The sequence below is a fragment of the Schistocerca gregaria genome, chromosome 5 (assembly GCF_023897955.1).
Source record: "Schistocerca gregaria isolate iqSchGreg1 chromosome 5, iqSchGreg1.2, whole genome shotgun sequence".
Classification (NCBI taxonomy): Eukaryota; Metazoa; Arthropoda; class Insecta; order Orthoptera; family Acrididae; genus Schistocerca; species Schistocerca gregaria.
The window spans coordinates 645,040,842-645,061,112 of NC_064924.1; the positions used below are offsets into that span (position 1 = coordinate 645,040,842).

At 42.2% G+C, this 20,271-nt stretch overlaps 1 protein-coding gene across 1 annotated transcript in view; it reads right to left on the reverse strand.

Moving 5' to 3' along the window:
* The window catches only part of LOC126272468 (uncharacterized), a 240,832-nt gene that overhangs the window by 11,795 nt on the left and 208,766 nt on the right, over positions 1 to 20,271 (reverse strand). The window contains exon 4 of the mRNA XM_049975346.1: positions 4,698 to 4,880. Within this exon, the coding sequence (XP_049831303.1) occupies positions 4,698 to 4,880 (183 nt within the window). The remainder of the gene's footprint in view (positions 1 to 4,697; positions 4,881 to 20,271) is intronic.

Sequence of the window (20,271 nt, forward strand, 5' to 3'; positions counted from 1 at the left end):
CCAGCGGAATTTTCTGCCTTGTGGCCGTTACTGTTCCGGTTACCTGCCCTGGCCACTAACAGCTTAATACATATACATATTTCATTGTGGATAATCACGCCCATAACATTTTGCGTTTGAATTCTCACGTACCGATTGGTGGCAAACAAGTCGTTTGTCGGTCGGTCCGTGGCTGTCCCTTGGTTGGGTTGCTATGGAATAGTGTAGTTGGGCTCACCACCTGTATCACCTAAGTGAACGAGGACAGACCGACCCTCTGGAGGCTTCTGAGTACTGTTGTCTTTACTGTCTTTCTCACCGGTGTTTAAATGCCTGTTTATCTTCTATCATAGCCAATGATAAAAGAAAAATTCTTGGTTTTACTGTGTTTTATGTAAGTAAGTTTGAATTTCGGCAAGTGGATATTTGCTGAAACGTTATTGCCGTTGTGTTGTCTTTTCTTTCAGTCCAGTTTAAGCTACTTAAAACTAATAGCTTATGGTTATATTTTTTTTTAAAATTTTGAAAAATTAATTCTGGGACTTCAGCGTTTGAACCTTATTCTTAAAATTACCTTTCAAGCTTAACCATTTGGCCTCTGAAGGGTTATGGTAATTTTTATTAAAATCTTTTGAAAATTTTATTGTGGGCTTTTAGCTATTTGTATTGCATCTTGTTTATGTTTGTCTATAAATTCTTGCATTGAGGCTTTCAGCCTAGCTGTGATTTTTATTTTATTTGAAATTGTAAATGCCTGTTATCAGTTAGTTGAAAACTACTTTGTTAATTTTTAAGATTTCTTGTTTGGAGGCCTTCAGCCGTGGAAGATTTGTAGTTTTAAATTCGTATTTCTAAAAGTTCGGCTATGAGCCCCTTTGGTCGTAAATGTGTTATTAAATTACATTAAATTACAATTTTAAGTTGAAACTGACCCAACCTTATTTGGCCCTTTCCACAATCCTAATAACGTGTTCTGCCCTGCGTGTTTAGAGAACGTATGAGATGGAACATGCTTTAATATGTCGTCATGAATTTTGTTTATATGTAGATTTGGATCCAAAGTTTAGTTTTGTACTTACTGCGACAGTATGGGTGGCTTTTGCTGTTAATATCTCTCTTTATGCTTCCATCGTGATGGACAAATGGTACCACATCACTCACTTTTATGGAATATGTTTTCATGTACACTGGAATAACGCAACTTTTCCAGAATCGAGCGTCTTCTATACAACTGTTACTTGTTAGAAAGATCTTCACTCAAAGATATGACGTAGGACTATTATTTATTTTTATTGACAAATATTAAAGTCCATGTATGGGCAAATACTTCAATCAGAACTGGAGTTAACGTGATGACCCAAAATAAAATAAATAAATAAATTACGGCAAGAACAATTCCAAATGATCTGGTGTGTTATTTCTATTCTTATTTTATCATATAACACAGTAACTTTATGGGCAAGTACTTTACTCATGAGTAGAATTAACATGAATGTCCTGGAATAGCCATACAGCCGGCCTATGTGGCCGACCGGTTCTAGGCACTTCAATCCGGAACCGCGCGACCGATATGGTCGCAGATTCGAAACCTGCGTCGGGCATGGATGTGTGTCATGTCCTTAGGTTAGTTAGGTTTAAAGTAGTTCTAATTTCTAGGGGACTGATGACCTCAGATGTTAAGTCCCATAGTGCTCAGAGCCATTTGAATACCCATACCTATTCTGTAAAAGAGAGTGATGTGTTACCAGCTGTCCATCTCGATGAAAGCAAACAGATGAATACTAACAACAAAAGCCACACATACTGTCGCAGTAAGTACAAAACTAAACTCTTGATGCAGTGGTTAGCACACTGGACTCTCATTCGGGACGACGACGGTTCAATCCGTCTCCAGCAATCCTGATTTAGGTTTTCCGTGATTTCCCTAAATCGTTTGAGGCAAATGCCGGGATAGTTCCTTTGAAAGGGCACGGCCGATTTCCTTTCCCATCCTTTTCCTAACCCAAGCTTGTGCTCCGCCTCTAATGACCTCGTTGTCGACGGGACGTTAAACAACACTAACCTAACCTAACCTATATATGTAAAAATACTCACTGCGGTGCATTTCATCTTTTTGTTACAGAGTCAGAATTATGCTTTGAAATAGCAATATAAGCAACTGTTCACCATCTGAAGATAAGCGTGCAAAGGTTGTTGTTGTTGTGGTTGTGATGTTCAGTCCTGAGACAGGTTTGATGCAGCTCTCCATACTACTCTATCCTGTGCAAGCTTCTTCACCTCCCCGTACCCACTGCAACCTACGTCCTTCTGAATCTGCTTAGTGTATTCATCTCTTGGTCTCCCTCTACGATTTTTACCCTCCACGCGGCCCTCTATTACTCAATTGGTGATCATCCCTTGATGCCTCAGAATATGCCCTACTAACCGATCCCTTCTTCTAGTCAAGTTGTACCAAAAACTCCCCTTCTCCCAATGCTATTTAACACCTCCTCATTAGTTATGTGGTCTACCCATCTAATCTTGAGCATTCTACTGTAGCACCACATTTAGAAAGCTTCTATTGTCTTCTTGTCCAAACTATTTATCTTCCATGTTTCACTTCCATACATGGCTACACTCCATACAAATACTTTCAGAAACGACTTCCTGACACTTAAATCTATATTCGATGTTAACAAATTTCTCTTCTTCAGAAACGCTTTCCTTGCCATTGCCAGTATACATTATATATCCTCTCTACTTCGACCACCATCAGTTAATTTGCTCCCCAAATAACAAAACTCCTTTACTACTTTAAGTGTTTCATTTCCTAATCTGATTGCCTCAGCATCACCCGATTTAGTTCGACTACGTTACATTATCCTCGTTTTGCTTTTGTCGGTGTTCATTTTATATCCTCCTTTCAAGATACTGTCCATACCGTTCAACTGCTCTTCCAAGTTCTGTGCTGCCTCTGACAGCATTACAATGTCATCGGCGAACCTCAAAGTTTTTATTTCTTCTCCATGGATTTTAATACCTACTCCGAATTTTTCCTTCTGTTTCCTATACTGCTTGCTCAATATACGGATTGAATAACATCGGGCAGAGGCTACAACTCTGTATCACTCCCTTCCCAACCACTGATTTTCATGCCCCTCGACTCTTATAACTGCCATCTGGTTTCTGTAAAGGTTGTAGATAGCCTTTCGCTCCCTGTATTTTAGCCATGCCACCATCAGAATTTGAAAGGGAGTATTCCAGTCAACATTGTGAAAAGCTTCCTCTAAGTCTACAAATGCTAGAGACATAGGTTTGACTTTCCTTCATGTATTTTCTAAGATGTGTCGTAAGGACAGTATTGCCTCATGTGTTCCAACATTTCTATGGAATCGGAACTGATCTTCTGCGAGGTCGGCTTCTACCTGTTTTCCATTCGTCTGTAAAGAACTCGCATTAGTATTTTGCAGCTGTGACTTATTAAACTGACAGTTTGGTAATTTTTCACATCTGTCAACACTTGTTTTTTTGGCACTGGAATTATTATATTCTTCTTGAAGTCTGAGGGTATTTCGCCTGTGTCATACATCTTTCTCACCGGATGGTAGTGTTTTGTCGGGACTGGCTCTCCCAAGGCTGTCAGTAGTTCTAATGGAATGTTGTATACTCCCGGGGCCTTGTCCCGACTTCAAGCTTTCAGTGCTCTGTCAAAATCTTCTCGCTGTATCGTACCTCCCATTTCATCTTCATCTACATCCTCTCCCATTTCCATAATAATGCCCTCAAGAACATGGCTCTTGTATAGACCCTCTATATACTCCTCCTACCATTCTGCTTTCCCTTCTTTGCTTAGAACTGGGTTTCCATCTGAGCTCTTGATATTCATACAAGTGGCTCTCTTTTCTCCAAAGGTCTCTTTAATTTTCCTCTAGGCAGTATCTGTCTTACCCCTAGTGAGATAAGCCTCTACGTCCTTACATTTGCCCTCTAGCCTTCACGGCTTAGTCATTTTGCACTTTCTGTCCATCTCATTTTTGAGATGTATATATTCCTTTTTGCCTGCTTCGTTTTGTGCATTTATATATTTTCTTCTTTCATCAATTAAATTCAATATTTTTCTGCTACCCAAGGATTTCTACGAGCCTTCGTGTTTTTACCTACTATTCATACAAGTGGCTCTCTTTTCTCCAAAGGTCTCTTCAATTTTCCTCTAGGCAGTATCTGTCTTACCCCTGGTGAGACAAGCCTCTACGTCCTTACATTTGCCCTCTAGCCTTCCCGGCTTAGTCATTTTGCACTTTCTGTCCATCTCATTTTTGAGATGTATATATTCCTTTTTGCCTGCTTCGTTTTGTGCATTTATATATTTTCTTCTTTCATCAATTAAATTCAATATTTTTCTTTTACCCAAGGATTTCTACGAGCCTTCGTGTTTTTACCTACTATTTTTACCTACTATTTCAAAAAGTGAGTGGTTTCAGTTTCTCGTATTTACATTGAATAAATTGTGAGGGGTTCTTATACATCCTTAATGGATGAGCTTAATCTTTAATGCCTCGTAGATGCTAAAGGGGCTACCATAGTGATTATTGTTTTTGTTTCACGATGTGTGGAAAGGATGACGGCACGGTGCACTAAACACAGAGAAGCACTGAAAGGAAGCTGAACAAATGCCGGCGACGTGCCCGGCCGGCGGCGGCTGCGCGCCGCGCGCCGGGGCGGCTGGCTCGCGCGCTCACCTGGCGGCGGCGCTGCCGTGGCCTCCTGGTAGGACGGCGGCGGCGGCAGCGCCTGCCCGCCCCCCAGGTCCGGGGGCAGCCGCGGCGGGCGGCCGGCCACGAAGGGCCGCAGAGGCCGCTCCCCGGGCCGGCCGCGGGCTTGCCGCTCGTAGTCCCGCGAGATCATCGCCACCACGATGTAGGCTGCAACACACACGCCCAGGGCTGCACTCGTCGGCATTTGCAAGTTTGTCAACAGAACATGATAAATGAGGCGCAAAGCTCCAAGATACACTACTGGCCGTTAAAACTGCTACACCACGAAGATGACGCGCTACAGATGTGAAATTTAAGGGACAGGAAGAAGATGCTAGGATATGCAAATCATTAGCTTTTCAGAGCATTCACAAAAGGTTGCCACCTACAAGGTGTTGACATCAGGAAAGTTTCCATCCGATTTCTCATACACAAACAGCGGGTGACCGGCGTTGCCTGGTGAAACGTTGTTGTGATGCCTCGTGTAACGAGTAGAAATGCATACCGTCACGTTTCTGTCTTTGATAAAGGTCGGATTGAAGTCTATCGCCATTGTGGTTTATCGTATCGCGACCTTGCTGCTCGCGTTGGTCGAGATCCAATGACTGTTAGCAGAATATGGAATCGGTGCGTTCAGGAGGGTAATAAGGAACGCCGTGCTGCATTCCAACGGCCTCGTATCACTAGCAGTCGAGATGACAGGCATCTCATGTACATGGCTGTAACAGATCGTGCAGCCATGTTTCGATCCCTTAGTCGGCAGATGGGGACGTTTGCGAGACAACAACCATCTGCACGAACAGTTCGACGACGTTTGCATCAACATGGACTATCTGCTAAGAGACCATGGCTGCGGTTACCCTTTGACGCTGCATTACAGACAGGAGCGCCTGCGATCGTGTACTCAACGACGCACCTGGGAGCACGAATGGCATAACGTCATTTTTTTCGGATGAATCCAGGTTCTGTTTACGTCATCATGATGGTCGCAACCGTATTTGGCGACTTTGCGGTGAAGGCACATTGGAAGCGTGTATTCGTCATCGCCATACTTCAGTATCACCCGGCGTGATGGTACGGGGTGCCACTGGTTACACATCTCGCTCACCTCTTGTTCGCACTGACGTCACTCTAAACAGTGAACGTCACATTTCAGATGTGTTAAGACCCGTGGCTCTACCCTTCATTCGATCCCTGCGAAACCCTACATTTCAAGACGATAATGCACGACCGCATGTTGTAGGCCTTTCTGGATACAGAAAATGTTCGACTGCTGTCCTGGGCAGCATATTCTCCAGCCCTCTCATCAATTGAAAACGTCTGGTCGGTGGTGGCCGAGCAACTGGCTCGTCACAATACGCCAGTTACTACTCTTGATGAACTGTGGTATCGTGTTGAAGCTGCATGGGCAGCTGTACATGTAGACGCCATCCAAACTCTGACTCAATGCCCAGGGGTGTCAAGGCCGTTATTACGGCCAGAGGTGGTTGTTCTATGTACTGATTTCTCAGGATCTATGCACCCAAATTGCGTGAAAATGTAATCACATGTGAGTTCTAGTATAATATATTTGTCCAATGAATACCCGTTTCTCATCTGCATTTCTTCTTGGTGTAGCAATATTAAACGCCAGTAGTAAATTGGGTGAACTTACTGACTAAAACTTAAAATAGGTAAAAGATTTATATTAATAAACGCCGAACCTGCTCTATCAATCATGATGCACGGTCCCAGTTACAGTACGCCTATCCGATATCTTCCAGCGTCGACGGAAACCTCACTTTAGGTAATTTAAACTATTTTTAGCTGTTCCTGGCAGCGTGTTGCACTGGCACAGTCCGATTAAACGAAAAAAATGGCTGCTTGGTTCAGTTACTATTTATAAATTAAAATTGAAACAAATGAGCCGTCGGACACAATTTTTTTGTCTTATTAACCAGATTTAAACACTTCTAAGAGTGCCTTCATCAGCATTTATACATTTAAAGTGGTCTATAACATAACTACAAATTTATGGGAACAAATTTTATATAAAAAGGTGTAAGTAGAGACTAACAATACAAATCAGAGACAGTGCTTACATGTCACGTATAAAATAACTAACAGGCCAGAAGTGCTTTAGTCACAAAATATATAAAAAGGAATGTGTGAAGGCGAGCCTCTAAGGGCTGCTCATACCTGTACAGTCACAGGTCGCCACGAGTCTGTGGCGCCCGCGTTAGCAAGTGCGGGCAGGTCAACGTGACACTGGAGCCAGAGCGCCACTTAGTAGCCGCAGAAACAACTTGGCTACTTGTAGACAGGCGAAAATTATAACGAATATTGTTCAGTACATAATGTAAAAGGCAATATTTTATTTAACACTGAAGGATGAAGTAACATTTTGTCTGCATCAGATCTTAGAAGTTCAGTCTGAAGCATAAAAACGTCATTACAGAAAATACAGAAAGGACTGAATGACACAGCCTGTAGAAACCGATATAACATGAAATACAGCCAATAAAACTTTCAGTAAATGAAAAATTATGAGACGACTTAGATAGAAAAAAAAAACATTACGGTGAACAACACGAAGAGCCCCCATGTTAAATGTCAAGTAACGACTTTACACCATTGAAGACATTTTTGTTACGCACCTGCAGCTGCTCATTGAGAATTAGGCTATCATTTCGAGAAATGTGTTTAAAAATCTCAAATTCTTCAAGACTATCTTTCTTCTCGGCGTGCAAGATGTTGATATCAGAAATGATTTTAGACGCGTGACCTGTAATGAGAAGATGGACGGCAAAAGACGAATGTTGGGGGCTAGTGCCGTTTTTTCTTAAAAGGTGTTTTTTATATCTGGTTGTAAAGGCACGTCCTGTTTGTCCTATGTAGTAAGAAGAGCAGGTAGCGCAGAAAATCTTATATACGCCAGAACTTTCTAAAAGGAAACGAATAGATTTTAAATTATGAATGTTCTTTTTTCAAGTTATTGTTGGTAGAAAAGGCAACGTTGCAGTTGTATTTATTACGCAGAAGAAGTTGGTTCTGATACGAGATGGGCCCCAAGAAAGGAATAGAAAAATATGTTTTTGGGTTAGATTCAATGATAGAGGTTCCGAGGGTAGCAATTCTTTTTCTTTTCAAGGATGTCATCTACTACGCTACTTTTATACTCATTATTAACTGCTATCATTTTGAGTAAATTGATTTCGTCGTTGCATTGTTCATTCGAAAGTGCAATGCAAGTAGCTCGGTGAATAGCAGAGTGAAAGAAGGCGTTTTTATGAGACTGTGGATACGTAGAAGACGCAGGAACGATCTGATCAGTATATGTTTTATTACGAAAAATGCTGAATGAGATTTTATTTGCATCTGTTGTAAGGGTCAAATAAAGGAAGTTTAATTGGCGAGCCTCGTTTTCAAGTTAGATGGTGAAAGACAATTTTTCGTGAAGTTCGTTGAAGAGATTATAAATACGGCCAGTGCCATCAGCAGGTCCCTTGTACATGACTAAAATATCATCATCGCATCTGAAATAGGAGAGACTGCCTAGTGATGTAGCTGAAAAACAGTTAAGAAACTTTTCTTCTAGAGAGCTGATGAAAATATCGGCAAGAACACCAGCTAAGAGATTTCCGATACAAGACCATCGGAATGGTGGTACAATAGTTCATTACATTCAAAGTAATTGTACTTGACTACGACTGTGAAGAGATTCATGAAGTCTGTGATTTGCTCGTCTGACCAATCTTTTTGGAAACGACGTAAATTTTTTTCTATGATTGTAAGAGTTTCCTGTACAGGGATATTAGTATAAACGTTGTTGATGTTTAATGAAAACCACTTGGTATCTGAACTGTATTCTAAATCTTTTATTTTATGGACTAAGGCGTGACTATTGGGAATGGAATGATTGTTCTCGAAAACGAATGAATTTTTCAGAGTTTGATGTAGAAATTTGGCCAAATCATGGTACACGGTGTATGAATGCAGAGTCTCGCGGCGTTAACATTTAATAAAATGTTCTCGGGTTTCCAACCGCGTCAATTGGTTAAAACTCCACGAGCTTTCGGCCAAGCACTCCTTGGCCATTGTCAAGTGATATGACTGCCAGTGAGCTGTTGGTATGCCCTTATATACGCTAGCTGCCGGCTGTGTCGTCACTGGTGCCCGTGACATTGCCATATATGAGCATGTTTTGAGTCGGCGTTCGATATGCCCTCTTCAACCGCGCGATCGCTGGATCTCACGCAGTGCTGAGCTGTAAGCCACCGTCTCTATTCAGGGTGTTTGTGGTAATTTTTATTTTAGTAGCTTCCTGTATTAAACTGTCCCAGAAGCCGTCAGTGCGAGCCACAAGAGAGGTATCATCAAATCATATGTGGTGACCGTTTTCTAACGCATGCTCATCTAATGACGATTTCTCTGGATAGCGAAGGCGACATTCCCCCTTATGTTCTTTCCTGCGTTGTTCCACGGTGTGCATTGTTTCTCAGATGTGCTTCTGGCCACAAGATATTTCGTAGACTCCACGTGTTCTGAGACCTACAGCGTCTTTAACTGGTCTCAATAATTGACGGGTTTTCGTTGGAGGCCTGAAGATCGATTTGTTCTTGCGTCTTGTCAACAGGCGGCTTATCTTGCCCTACATAGAGCCACAGTTTCTTTTCCTGCTCTTCGTCGCTGGTCTTATTCTGATATTTCCCAGAAATCACGTCTTTCACTTGATGGGTGCTGTAGCCGTTATTCCTGAAAACCTTGCGTAGGTGGCTCAGTTCGTGGGGCAGGTTGTCGTCGACTGATATTACTCTTGCACGATGCGCCAATGTTTCTAATAGTGTGCGTTTCTGTGCTGGATGATGATGGCTGGTAGCTTGCAGGTACAGGTCTGTGTGGGTGGGTTTTCTGCAGACGCTGTGGCCAAGGCACCCATTTCGTTTACGGTGGACAAGGACGTCGAGGAAGTTCAATGCATTATCTTTTTCCACCTCCGTGGTGAACTGGATATTACTGTGTACAACGGCCAGTATTACGATCAGACAGACGGCGTAGCAATGGGTAGCCCGTTGGCTCCAGCTGTTGCAAACCTCTTCATGGAGAATTTTGAGGATATTGTAATAGACACTGCGCCCTTGAAGCCTAAGTGTTTCTTTCGATACGTTGACCCCACGTTCGTCATTTGGCGACACGGAAGCGAGAAATTAGACGAGTTTTCGGAACACCTCAATGGCATCAACAGTAATATCCAACTTCCTCGACGTCCTTGTCCACCGTAAACGAAATGGGTGCCTTGGCCACAGCGTCTGCAGAAAACCCACCCACACAGACCTGAACCTGCAAGCTACCAGCCATCACCATCCGGCGCAAAGCACACAGTATTACAAACATTGGTCCATCGTGCAAGAGTAATATCAGTCGACGACAACCTGCCCCACGAACTGAGCCACCTACGCAAGGTTTTCAGGAATAACGGCTACAGCACCCATCAAGTGAAAGACGTGATTTCTGGGAAATATCAGAATAAGACCAGCGACGAAGAGCAGGAAAAGAAACTGTGGCTCTATGTCGGGCAAGATAAGCCGCCTGTTGACAAGACGCAAGATCAAATCGATCTTCAGGCCTCCAACGAAAACCCGTCAATTATTGAGACCAGTTAAAGACGCTGTAGGTCTCAGAACACGTGGAGTCTACGAAATATCTTGTGGCCAGAAGCACATCTGAGAAACAATGCACACCGTGGAACAACGTAGGAAAGAACATAAGGGGGAATGTCGCCTTCGCTATCCAGAGAAATCGTCATTAGATGAGCATGCGTTAGAAAACGGTCACCACATAAGATTTGATGATACCTCTCTTGTGGCTCGCACTAACGGCTTCTGGGACAGTTTAATACAGGAAGCTACTAAAATAAAAATTACCACAAACACCCTGAATAGAGACGGTGGCTTACAGCTCAGCACTGCGTGAGATCCAGCGATCGCGCGGTTGAAGAGGGCACATCGAACGCCGACTCAAAACATGCCCATATATTGCAATGTCACGGGCACCAGCCGGCAGCTAGCGTGTACAGGGTGTTACAAAAAGGAACGGCCAAACTTTCAGGAAACACTCCACACACGAATAAAGGAAAGATGTTATGTGGACATGTGTCGGAAACGCTTACTTTCCATGTTAGAGCTCATTTTATTACTTCTCTTCAAATCACATTAATCATGGAATGGAAACACACAGCAACAGAACCTACCAGCATGACTTCAAACACTTTGTTACAGGAACTGTTCAAAATGTCCTACGTTAGCGAGGATCCACCCTCCGTCGCATGGAATCCCTGATGCGCTGATGCACCCCTGGAGAATGGCGTATAGTGTCGCAGTCGTCCACAATACGAGCACGAAGAGTCTCTACATTTGGTATGGGAGTTACGTAGGCAAGAGCTTTCAAATGCGTCCATAAATGAAAGTCAAGAGGGTAGAGGTCAGGAGAGCGTGGAGGCCATGGAATTGGTCCGTCTCTACCAATCCATCGGTCACTGAATCTGTTGTTGAGAAGAGTACGAGCACTTCCACTGAAATGTGCAGGAGCTCCAACGTGTGTGAACCACATGTTGTGTCGTACTTGTAAAAGCACATGTTCTAGCAGCACAGGTAGAGTATCCCGTATGAAATCATGATATCGTGCTCCATTGAGCATAGGTGGAAGAACATGGGGCCCAGTCAAGACATCACCAACAAATCCTGCCGAAACGTTCACAGAAAATCTGTGTTGATGACGTGATTGCACAATTGCGTGCGGATTCTCGGCAGCCCACACATGTTGATTGTGAAAATTTAAAATTTGATTACGTTGGAATGAAGCCTCATCAATAAAGAGAACATTTGCACTGAAATGAGGATTGACACATTGTCGGATGAACCATTCGCAGAAGTGTACCCGTGGAGGCCTATCTGCTGCTGATAGTGCCTACACACGCTGTACATGGTACGGAAACAACTGGTTCTCCCGTATCACTCTCCATACAGTGACGTGGTCAACGTTACCTTGTACAGCAGCAACTTCTCTGACGCTGACATTAGGGTTATCGCCAACTGCACTAAGAATTTCTAGTGCATTGCAGGCGTCCTCGTCGTTCTAGGTCTTCTCCAGTCGCGAGTCATAGGCTGGAATGTTCCGTGTTCCCTAAGGCGCCGATCAATTGCTTCGAACGTCTTCATCTCGGGACACCTTCGTTCTGGAAATCTGTCTCGATACAAACGTACCGCGCCACGGCTATTGCCCCGTGGTAATCCATACATTAAATGGGCATCTGCCAACGCCGCATCTATAAACATTGCACTGACTGCAAAATCACGTTCGTGATGAACACTAACCTGTTGATGCTACCTACTGATGTGCTCGATGTTAGTACTGTGGAGCAATGAGTCGCATGTCAACACAAGCACCGAAATCAACATTACCTTCCTTCAATTGGGCCAACTGGCGGTGAATCGAGGAAGTGCAGTACATACTGACGAAACTAAAATGAGCTCTAACATGGAAAGTAAGCGTTTCCGACACATGTCCACATAACATCTTTTCTTTATTCGTGTGTGGAATGTTTCCTGAAAGTTCGGCCGTGCCTTTTTGTAAGACCCTGTATAAGGGCGCACCAACAGCCCACCGGCAGTCATACCACTTGACAATGGCCAAGGAGTGCTTGGCCGAAAGCTCGTGTAGTTTTAACCAATTGACGCGGTTGGAAACCCGAGAGCATTTTATTCCATGGTACACGATATTCATACTATTAGATCTCGGGCGTATTGGATGGTTGGGTTTACGAATTTTTAAAGACCGAAGTTTTGCGGGCTGAGGGCTCATCTTAATAAGCATTTTCTTATTGACATGAAGCCTGAATTTATTGAACAATTGTACCAGCAATCCGAAGGTCTTGTTATGTGAAATCCATTAGCTGGTATTCATTCCGATATTTTCATCAACTCTCTAGAAGAAAAGTTTCTTAACTGTTTTTCAGTTACATCACTAGGCAGTCTCTCCTATTTCTGATACGTAGATGATATTTTAGTCATCTACAAGGGACCTGCTGATGGCACTGACAGAATTTATAATCTCTTCAATGAACTTCATGAGAAAATATCTTTCACCATCGAACATGAAAACGGGGCCCGCCAATTAAACTTCATTGACTTTATGTTTCCAATGGAGAAATAAAATCTCATTCAATATTTTTCGTAAAGAAAGATATATTGATCAGTTCGTACCTGCATCTTCTGTGCATGCACAGTCTCATAAAAACGCCTTCTTTCACTCTGCTATTCACCGAGCTACTTCTATTCCACCTTCGAATAAAAAATTCAACGACGAAATCAGTTTCCTCTAAACGATAGCAGTTAGTAACGAGTATAAACGTAGCATAGTAGATGGCACCCTTGAAAAGAAAACTGTTAAGAGTTACTACACTCGGAACCTCTATCATTGAATCTAACCCAAAAACATATTGTTCTATTCCTTTCTTGGGGCCCATCTCGTATCAGAACCAACTTCTTCTGCGTAATAAATACAATTGCAACGTTGCCTTCCTACCAATAACAACTTGAAGAGAAAACTTCATTCATAATTTAAAATCGATTCGTTACGCTTTAGAAAGTTCTGGCCTCTATAAGATTTTGTGTGATACCTGCTCTTCTTACAACATAGGACAAACAGGACGTACCTTTACAACCAGATATGAAGAACACCTTTTAAGAAAAAATTGCACTACCCCCCAAAATTCGTCTTTTGCCGACCATCTAATGATTACAGGTCGCGTGTCTAAAACCATTTCCGATATCAGCATCTTGCATACCGAGAAGAAAGGGTGTAGACTACATACTTCGCGAAATGATAGCCTCATTCTCAGTGAGCAATTGCAGTTGAGTAACAAAAATTTCTTCAGTGCAGTTTATGGACATGTTTTTTTTCCATCTAAGTCATCTCATAATTTTTTACTTATTAAAAGTTTTATTGGCTGTATTTCATGTTATATCGTTTCCTACAGGCTGTGTCATTCAGCCCTTTCCGTATTTTCTATAATGACCATTTTATGCTTCAAGCTGTACTTCTAAGCTCTGGTGCAGACAAAATGTTGCTTTATCTGTCACTGTTAAACAAAATATTGCCTTTCACATTATGTGCTGAACAATATTCATTACTATTTTCACCTGTCTACATTCGAACGTTAAGTAGCCAAGTTGTAGCTGCGGCTACTCGGTAACGCTCTCGCTCCAGAGTCACGTTCACCTGCCCGCACTTACTAACAAGGGCGCCACAGACTCGTGGCGACCTGTGGCTGTACAGGTGTGAGCAGCCCTTAGAGGCTCGCCTTCACACATTCCTTTTTATATATTTTATGACTAAAGCCCTTCTGGCCTGTTAGTTATTTTATGCGTGACATGTAAGCACTGTCTCTGATTTGTATTGTTAGTCTGTACTTACACTTTTTTATATAAAAAGTTTTCCCATAAATTTGTAGTTATGTTATAGACCACTTTAAATGTATAAATTCTGATGAAGGCACTCTTAGAAGTGTTGAAATCTGGTTAATAAGACTAAAAAGTTGTGACCGATGGCTCATTTGTTTCAATTTTAAGAAAAAGAAAGCACACGTTTCTAACGTGTACGACAATATGATATATGTCCTTATCCCTCTCCTTCTCCACCTGTGTCCTTGTCCATCTCCTCCACCCTTTCTCCTTTACCATCTCCTTCTCTTTCCTTGCCGCTCTGCCCACAGCCTGCTCCACTTTTCTCTGTACATATTCTCCTCGTTGTTCTGTGTCCAAGTGTTCCTGCCCCCGCCCCCTCTCTCCTCCTCTTTCTGCCCATCACCTCCTCCTCATCTTCTCCCCCCGCTCTCTGTCTATCTACTCTCTCTCTCCATTTCCTACTTTCTGCTTTCTATTTTTAAATTCTGCCTCCCGATTTACATTTTCTCTGTCTTCACTCTCTCTCTGAACTTGAGCATTGTCTACTGTTATTGCATGCTGAGATTCTGTTGTAGTATTCTAATCTTACGCCGATAAGCCATAAATACAACTTTTCATATTTGCTAACAACATTTCACTATTACACACACACACACACACACACACACACACACATATATATATATATATATATATATATATATATATATATATATATATATATATATATATGGCTCCACGGTATATATCTAAGAACACGTGCTTATTCGAATGCAACTTTGTGTCAATGTTTCAGGGAAATGGTGAAGAACTTCTGGAAATTTACGATTTTCTTCAAAGGAACATTAACGATTTTGATTACATAAATTAACAGAACTTAAAAATTTAAAATTTTGTAGGAATAGAATCATCAAGAGAAATAATCTTATAGTATTACAATAGGAATCTGTCTTGAGGTAGTGTAACTCATGGCGCGCAAATTACGTGAATATGTTCATGAAGTATTTTAAATTGAAAGCACTTTTTCGCTTCTTACAAACTTCACATATAATTTCAAACTTTTACTGACTTTTTCTCCTTGACACTATCCACAAAAACGATGAAAGGAAAAAGTTTATCGCTTACTACATTTAGCTGTTCGAGCAGTAAAGATTCAACAAAGGGCACGACATTTTAATTTTAAATTACTTGTTCTTTACTACCGACTCTGTTCTTTATATACAGTATCCGCATATACCTCTAAATGTACCTGCAAAGTTAAGTCATTCTAAGACACACAGTTCAAGGTGTGTGAAGTCATAAACTTTGAGAAGCGCGAATAACTAACTGTCTTTCGCTTGAAGTGGAGTGCAAATTACCTAGACTACACTCACCCAATGTTTGACGATGAGAGCATTCCGCTACTTCCAACAAAATTTAAACATAAATCAAATAGTTTTCTAAACTATTTATCGTTTACACTGTTAACGTAAAACTTTTAACACATAAAATCATTTGTAAATTAATCAGACGTTCGAGTTTGTTTTATTCACTGTAGTTCGATTCTTCTCGTTACAGTAGACCAGCTAAACAGCAGTAGTCAGCCTTTTTTTTTACCTACCGTCAACTTTTATGTCTCAATTGGTAAAATTTTCTAACCACCTCCATATCCACAAACCATCTGTACAGTAACGATAATCTGTAAAGTAGGGAGGTAGCTTCGGTTTATAAAATTTAATGCCCGAGTTACAGAAAGTTAAAGCATATATTAGTGATTACTTGCCAACAACTTTATGTCAAAATTTTTGTGAAAACCTAATGAAAAAGTTTTTAAAATCCGTACCGCCTGCCGCCCGCCATGAAAGCCTGAACTCCCATTAGTAGTCAGTAGGGGCCAGTTTGACTACCGCTGAGCTTAAGCGTTTGCGTTCACTTACTTTTCGCATGCGAGTAACTACCAAATTTGCTGGCACAGAAACCAATAAGTAAACCAATTATACTTATTTTGATTTGCTGATGTCCTTTGGAATAATGTGTGGTAACCTCTCAAGCTGACAAAAAATATCCGTTTACAAAAGGTAGTAGCTAGATTTCTTTGCCGGTTGATACATGTTCACCTTTGCACGCATTTATTTATTCAGTTACGAATATCAACACCCCCCCCCCCCTCCGCCCCCCGCCACACCCACTCTTTTTTCACGCCACATGCAGTGTACATGTCGAGGATCAACTTAGTACACACATGAAGAAATACGCATAAACATTCACAAGGCTTCATATTTTGTGTGTGGAACATACAGTTCCAGAACTGAAAAATACACTCATGTTCAGAAAAAACCAGAACACCACTAGAGATTGGACGTTTGTCTTCACAGGATATACAGGGTGGTCCATTGATCATGACCGGGCCAAATATCCCACGAAATAAGCTTCAAATGTAAGAACTACAAAGAACGAAACTTGTTTAGCTTGAAGGGGGAAACCAGATGGCGCTTTGGTTGTCCTGCTAGATGGCGCTGCCATAGGTCAAACGGATATCAACTGTTTTTTTAAAATAGGAACCCAAATTTTTTATTACATATTCGTATCGTACGTAAACAAATATGAATGAATAGTTGGACCACTTATTTCGCTTTGTGATAGATGGAGCTGTAATACGGCTCACAATTTTAGACGAACAGTTGGTAACATGTAGGTTTTTTAAATTAAAATACAGAACGTAGGTACGTTTGAACATTTTATTTCGGTTGTTCCAATGTGATACATGTACCTTTGTGAAGTTATCATTTCTGAGAGCGTGGAGGTAAGAAGTCTGAATGTGCTAGGGAACCTAAAAAATCTGTAAAGTGAAATACAAAGTCAGTGAAGTGGGATGGACGGATAAGGGTTCAGGTTGAGGCGAATATAGAGATATGTCAGTAACACCATAAAACATTATAATGGTAATAGGAAGGCAAGGATGAGGGTGGATCACTCTGAACAGTTTGGTGGTAGGACTGTTCCCATCAGAATCGACAGCAAACCAACGCCAACAAAAGTAGTATATGCGAGAAGATGAGGAGACAGAGCTTGAGCACAATGAACGTGTAACTCAATATCTGAAGGGAGATGACAATCTAATAATTATCTGTGATACGAACCCTGTTATAGCAGAAGCAGTAGGAGACGGAGAAACGGGAGAATTTATACTCTGTACTAGGAATGAAAGAGGGAAAGACCAAAGAATTCGGCAAAAAATTTAACCTGGAATTAATAAACACTGTTTTGAAAAATCACAAATTGGAGAGGTATACTTAGAACAGGCCTGGAGACGTGGGAAGATTCAAGCTGGATTACGCCATGATCAAATAGAGCTATCGAAATTAGAGTTCGGGTTGTAATGCGTACCCAGGAGCAGATATACACTAAGATAACGATCTACTGAAGACGAAGAGAAGCTTTTTACAGGATCGTCCCACTAAATCACTGTCGAATGAAGTGGGATACTGAAGTACTGTGGAATGATGAGGTGTGTTTAGTCTAAGGCTTTAGATATTACGATAATGAGTACAACACACAGTTCAGATCAAGAGGAATGAACTTCTTTAAAAAGAGAAATCACAATGAATGACAGAAAAGTAAAGTTACAAGGAAGGTAGCTGCGAAGAAACCTTGAGTAACATAAGAAATACTGCAACTGAGTGACAACAGGAATATTCAGAAATAACATGAATACGATATAAGTCACTTACAAATGAGATTAATAAGATTTGCAGTGAAACCAAGACGAAAAGGCTGCAGAAAAAGGCTGAAGAATTGATCTACTATAACAAACTTTGGCGAAGAATGCAATGACAATTCCCTCGCGAAAATCACGGGAGATATCCGAACGGTGGAAAGAGTTTGCTTGGAGGCCTTTACGAGGGGAAGGAACTGGCATCTGCTGTAAGATGAAATAAGAGTCGATGTGGAAGACACAGGAGATGTAGTGCTAAAGTCATAGTTTAACAAGTCTTTGTAAGACTTGCTGTCAAATACGACAAAAGGCATAGATAATATTCCTTCGGAATTTCTAAAACCATTAGGTGAAATGTGAATCAATGCATCTATGTCTGATCATCGAACTTTGGGGAAAATACTATTCATACAATTCCGAAGACAGCTAGGACGGGCAAGTGCGAGAACTATAGCACAATCAACAGCTAATGCATATAAGTTTCTGACAACAGTAATGCACGGAAGAAGCCAATAGATAATTGAAGATTTTCTTAGATGATAATCAGTTTGGCCTGAAGGAAGGTAGAGTTCCGACGTGACGTTTAATACTGAAAGGACGACTTTAAAAACTGAAGACACTTCCATAAATTTTGTCAACCTAGAAACGCGTTTGACAATGTGGGATGATGCATGATTTCATTGCATTAAAACTAATGTTTTTCAGCTTGTCACCACTTCATAACTTATATTCAGCTGAAGTACTGGTATGTGGAAGAATACGTTGGGGCCATGACTTCGACCCTTGGTAATTACACAACACTCTTCATTTGGAATCCCGTGTAAAACCACGCACCTCCTGACAAATGGTGGGTCAGCGTTCTTAGAGACTCCAGACAGGCAAAAATCTGACGTTGGGTACCCACAAAAGCATTTTACTGGGCATAAAACGAAGGGGAGTTAATACTGGTCGTAAAAACCGGATGAGCTTCGATGTCGTGTCGTAAACGCTGGTAATAGTCGCGTTTAAGGCAAGATAAAGTTCCAAAATACGTTTCGTGGCCTGAAAAATTACAGACTGAAGATATTATAAAAGAAGTGGATATGGCTGTCTAATATAACGCAGCAGATTTAGCCTTCAGACCACTCGTAATATTCTCTAGAGGCCTCCAGTCATATTTCCTACTTATATGGCTTCCGTGTTTTTGTTTACGGGAACTTATAAGTGACTGAGTGACAACGAATTGTGTCCGCTGTTCAATCACATGTGGCGAACTGTCTGACGAAAAGATACTGCAAATAAAGAATCTGGACAGAAACGGAAGACATTACAGTGTTAGGTGCTGTATATTGAACAACATACACTCCTGGAAATTGAAATAAGAACACCGTGAATTCATTGTCCCAGGAAGGGGAAACTTTATTGACACATTCCTGGGGTCAGATACATCACATGATCACAATGAAAGAACCACAGGCACATAGACACAGGCAACAGAGCATGCACAATGTCGGCACTAGTACAGTGTATATCCACCTTTCGCAGCAATGCAGGCTGCTATTCTCCCATTGGAGACGATCGTAGAGACGCTGGATGTAGTCCTGTGGAACGGCTTGCCATGCCATTTCCACCTGGCGCCTCAGTTGGACCAGCGTTCGTGCTGGACGTGCAGACCGCGTGAGACGACGCTTCATCGAGTCCCAAACATGCTCAATGGGGGACAGATCCGGAGATCTTGCTGGCCAGGGTAATTGACTTACACCTTCTAGAGCACGTTGGGTGGCACGGGATACATGCGGACGTGCATTGTCCTGTTGGAACAGCAAGTTCCCTTGCCGGTCTAGGTATGGTAGTACGATGGGTTCGATGACGGTTTGGATGTACCGTGCACTATTCAGTGTCCCCTCGACGATCACCAGAGGTGTACGGCCAGTGTAAGAGATCGCTCCCCACACCATAATGCCGGGTGTTGGCCCTGTGTGCCTCGGTCGTATGCAGTCCTGATTGTGGCGCTCACCTGCACGGCGCCAAACACGCATACGACCATCATTGGCACCAAGGCAGAAGCGACTCTCATCGCTTAAGACGACACGTCTCCATTCGTCCCTCCATTCACGCCTGTCGCGACACCACTGGAGGCGGGCTGCACAATGTTGGGGCGTGAGCGGAAGACGGCCTAACGGTGTGCGGGACCGTAGCCCAGCTTCATGGAGACGGTTGCGAATGGTCCTCGCCGATACCCCAGGAGCAACAGTGTCCCTAATTTGCTGGGAAGTGGCGGTGTGGTCCCCTACGGCACTGCGTAGGATCCTACGGTCTTGGCGTGCATCCGTGCGTCGCTGCGGTCCGGTCCCAGGTCGACGGGCACGTGCACCTTCCGCCGACCACTGGCGACAACATCGATGTACTGTGGAGACCTCACGCGCCACGTGTTGAACAATTC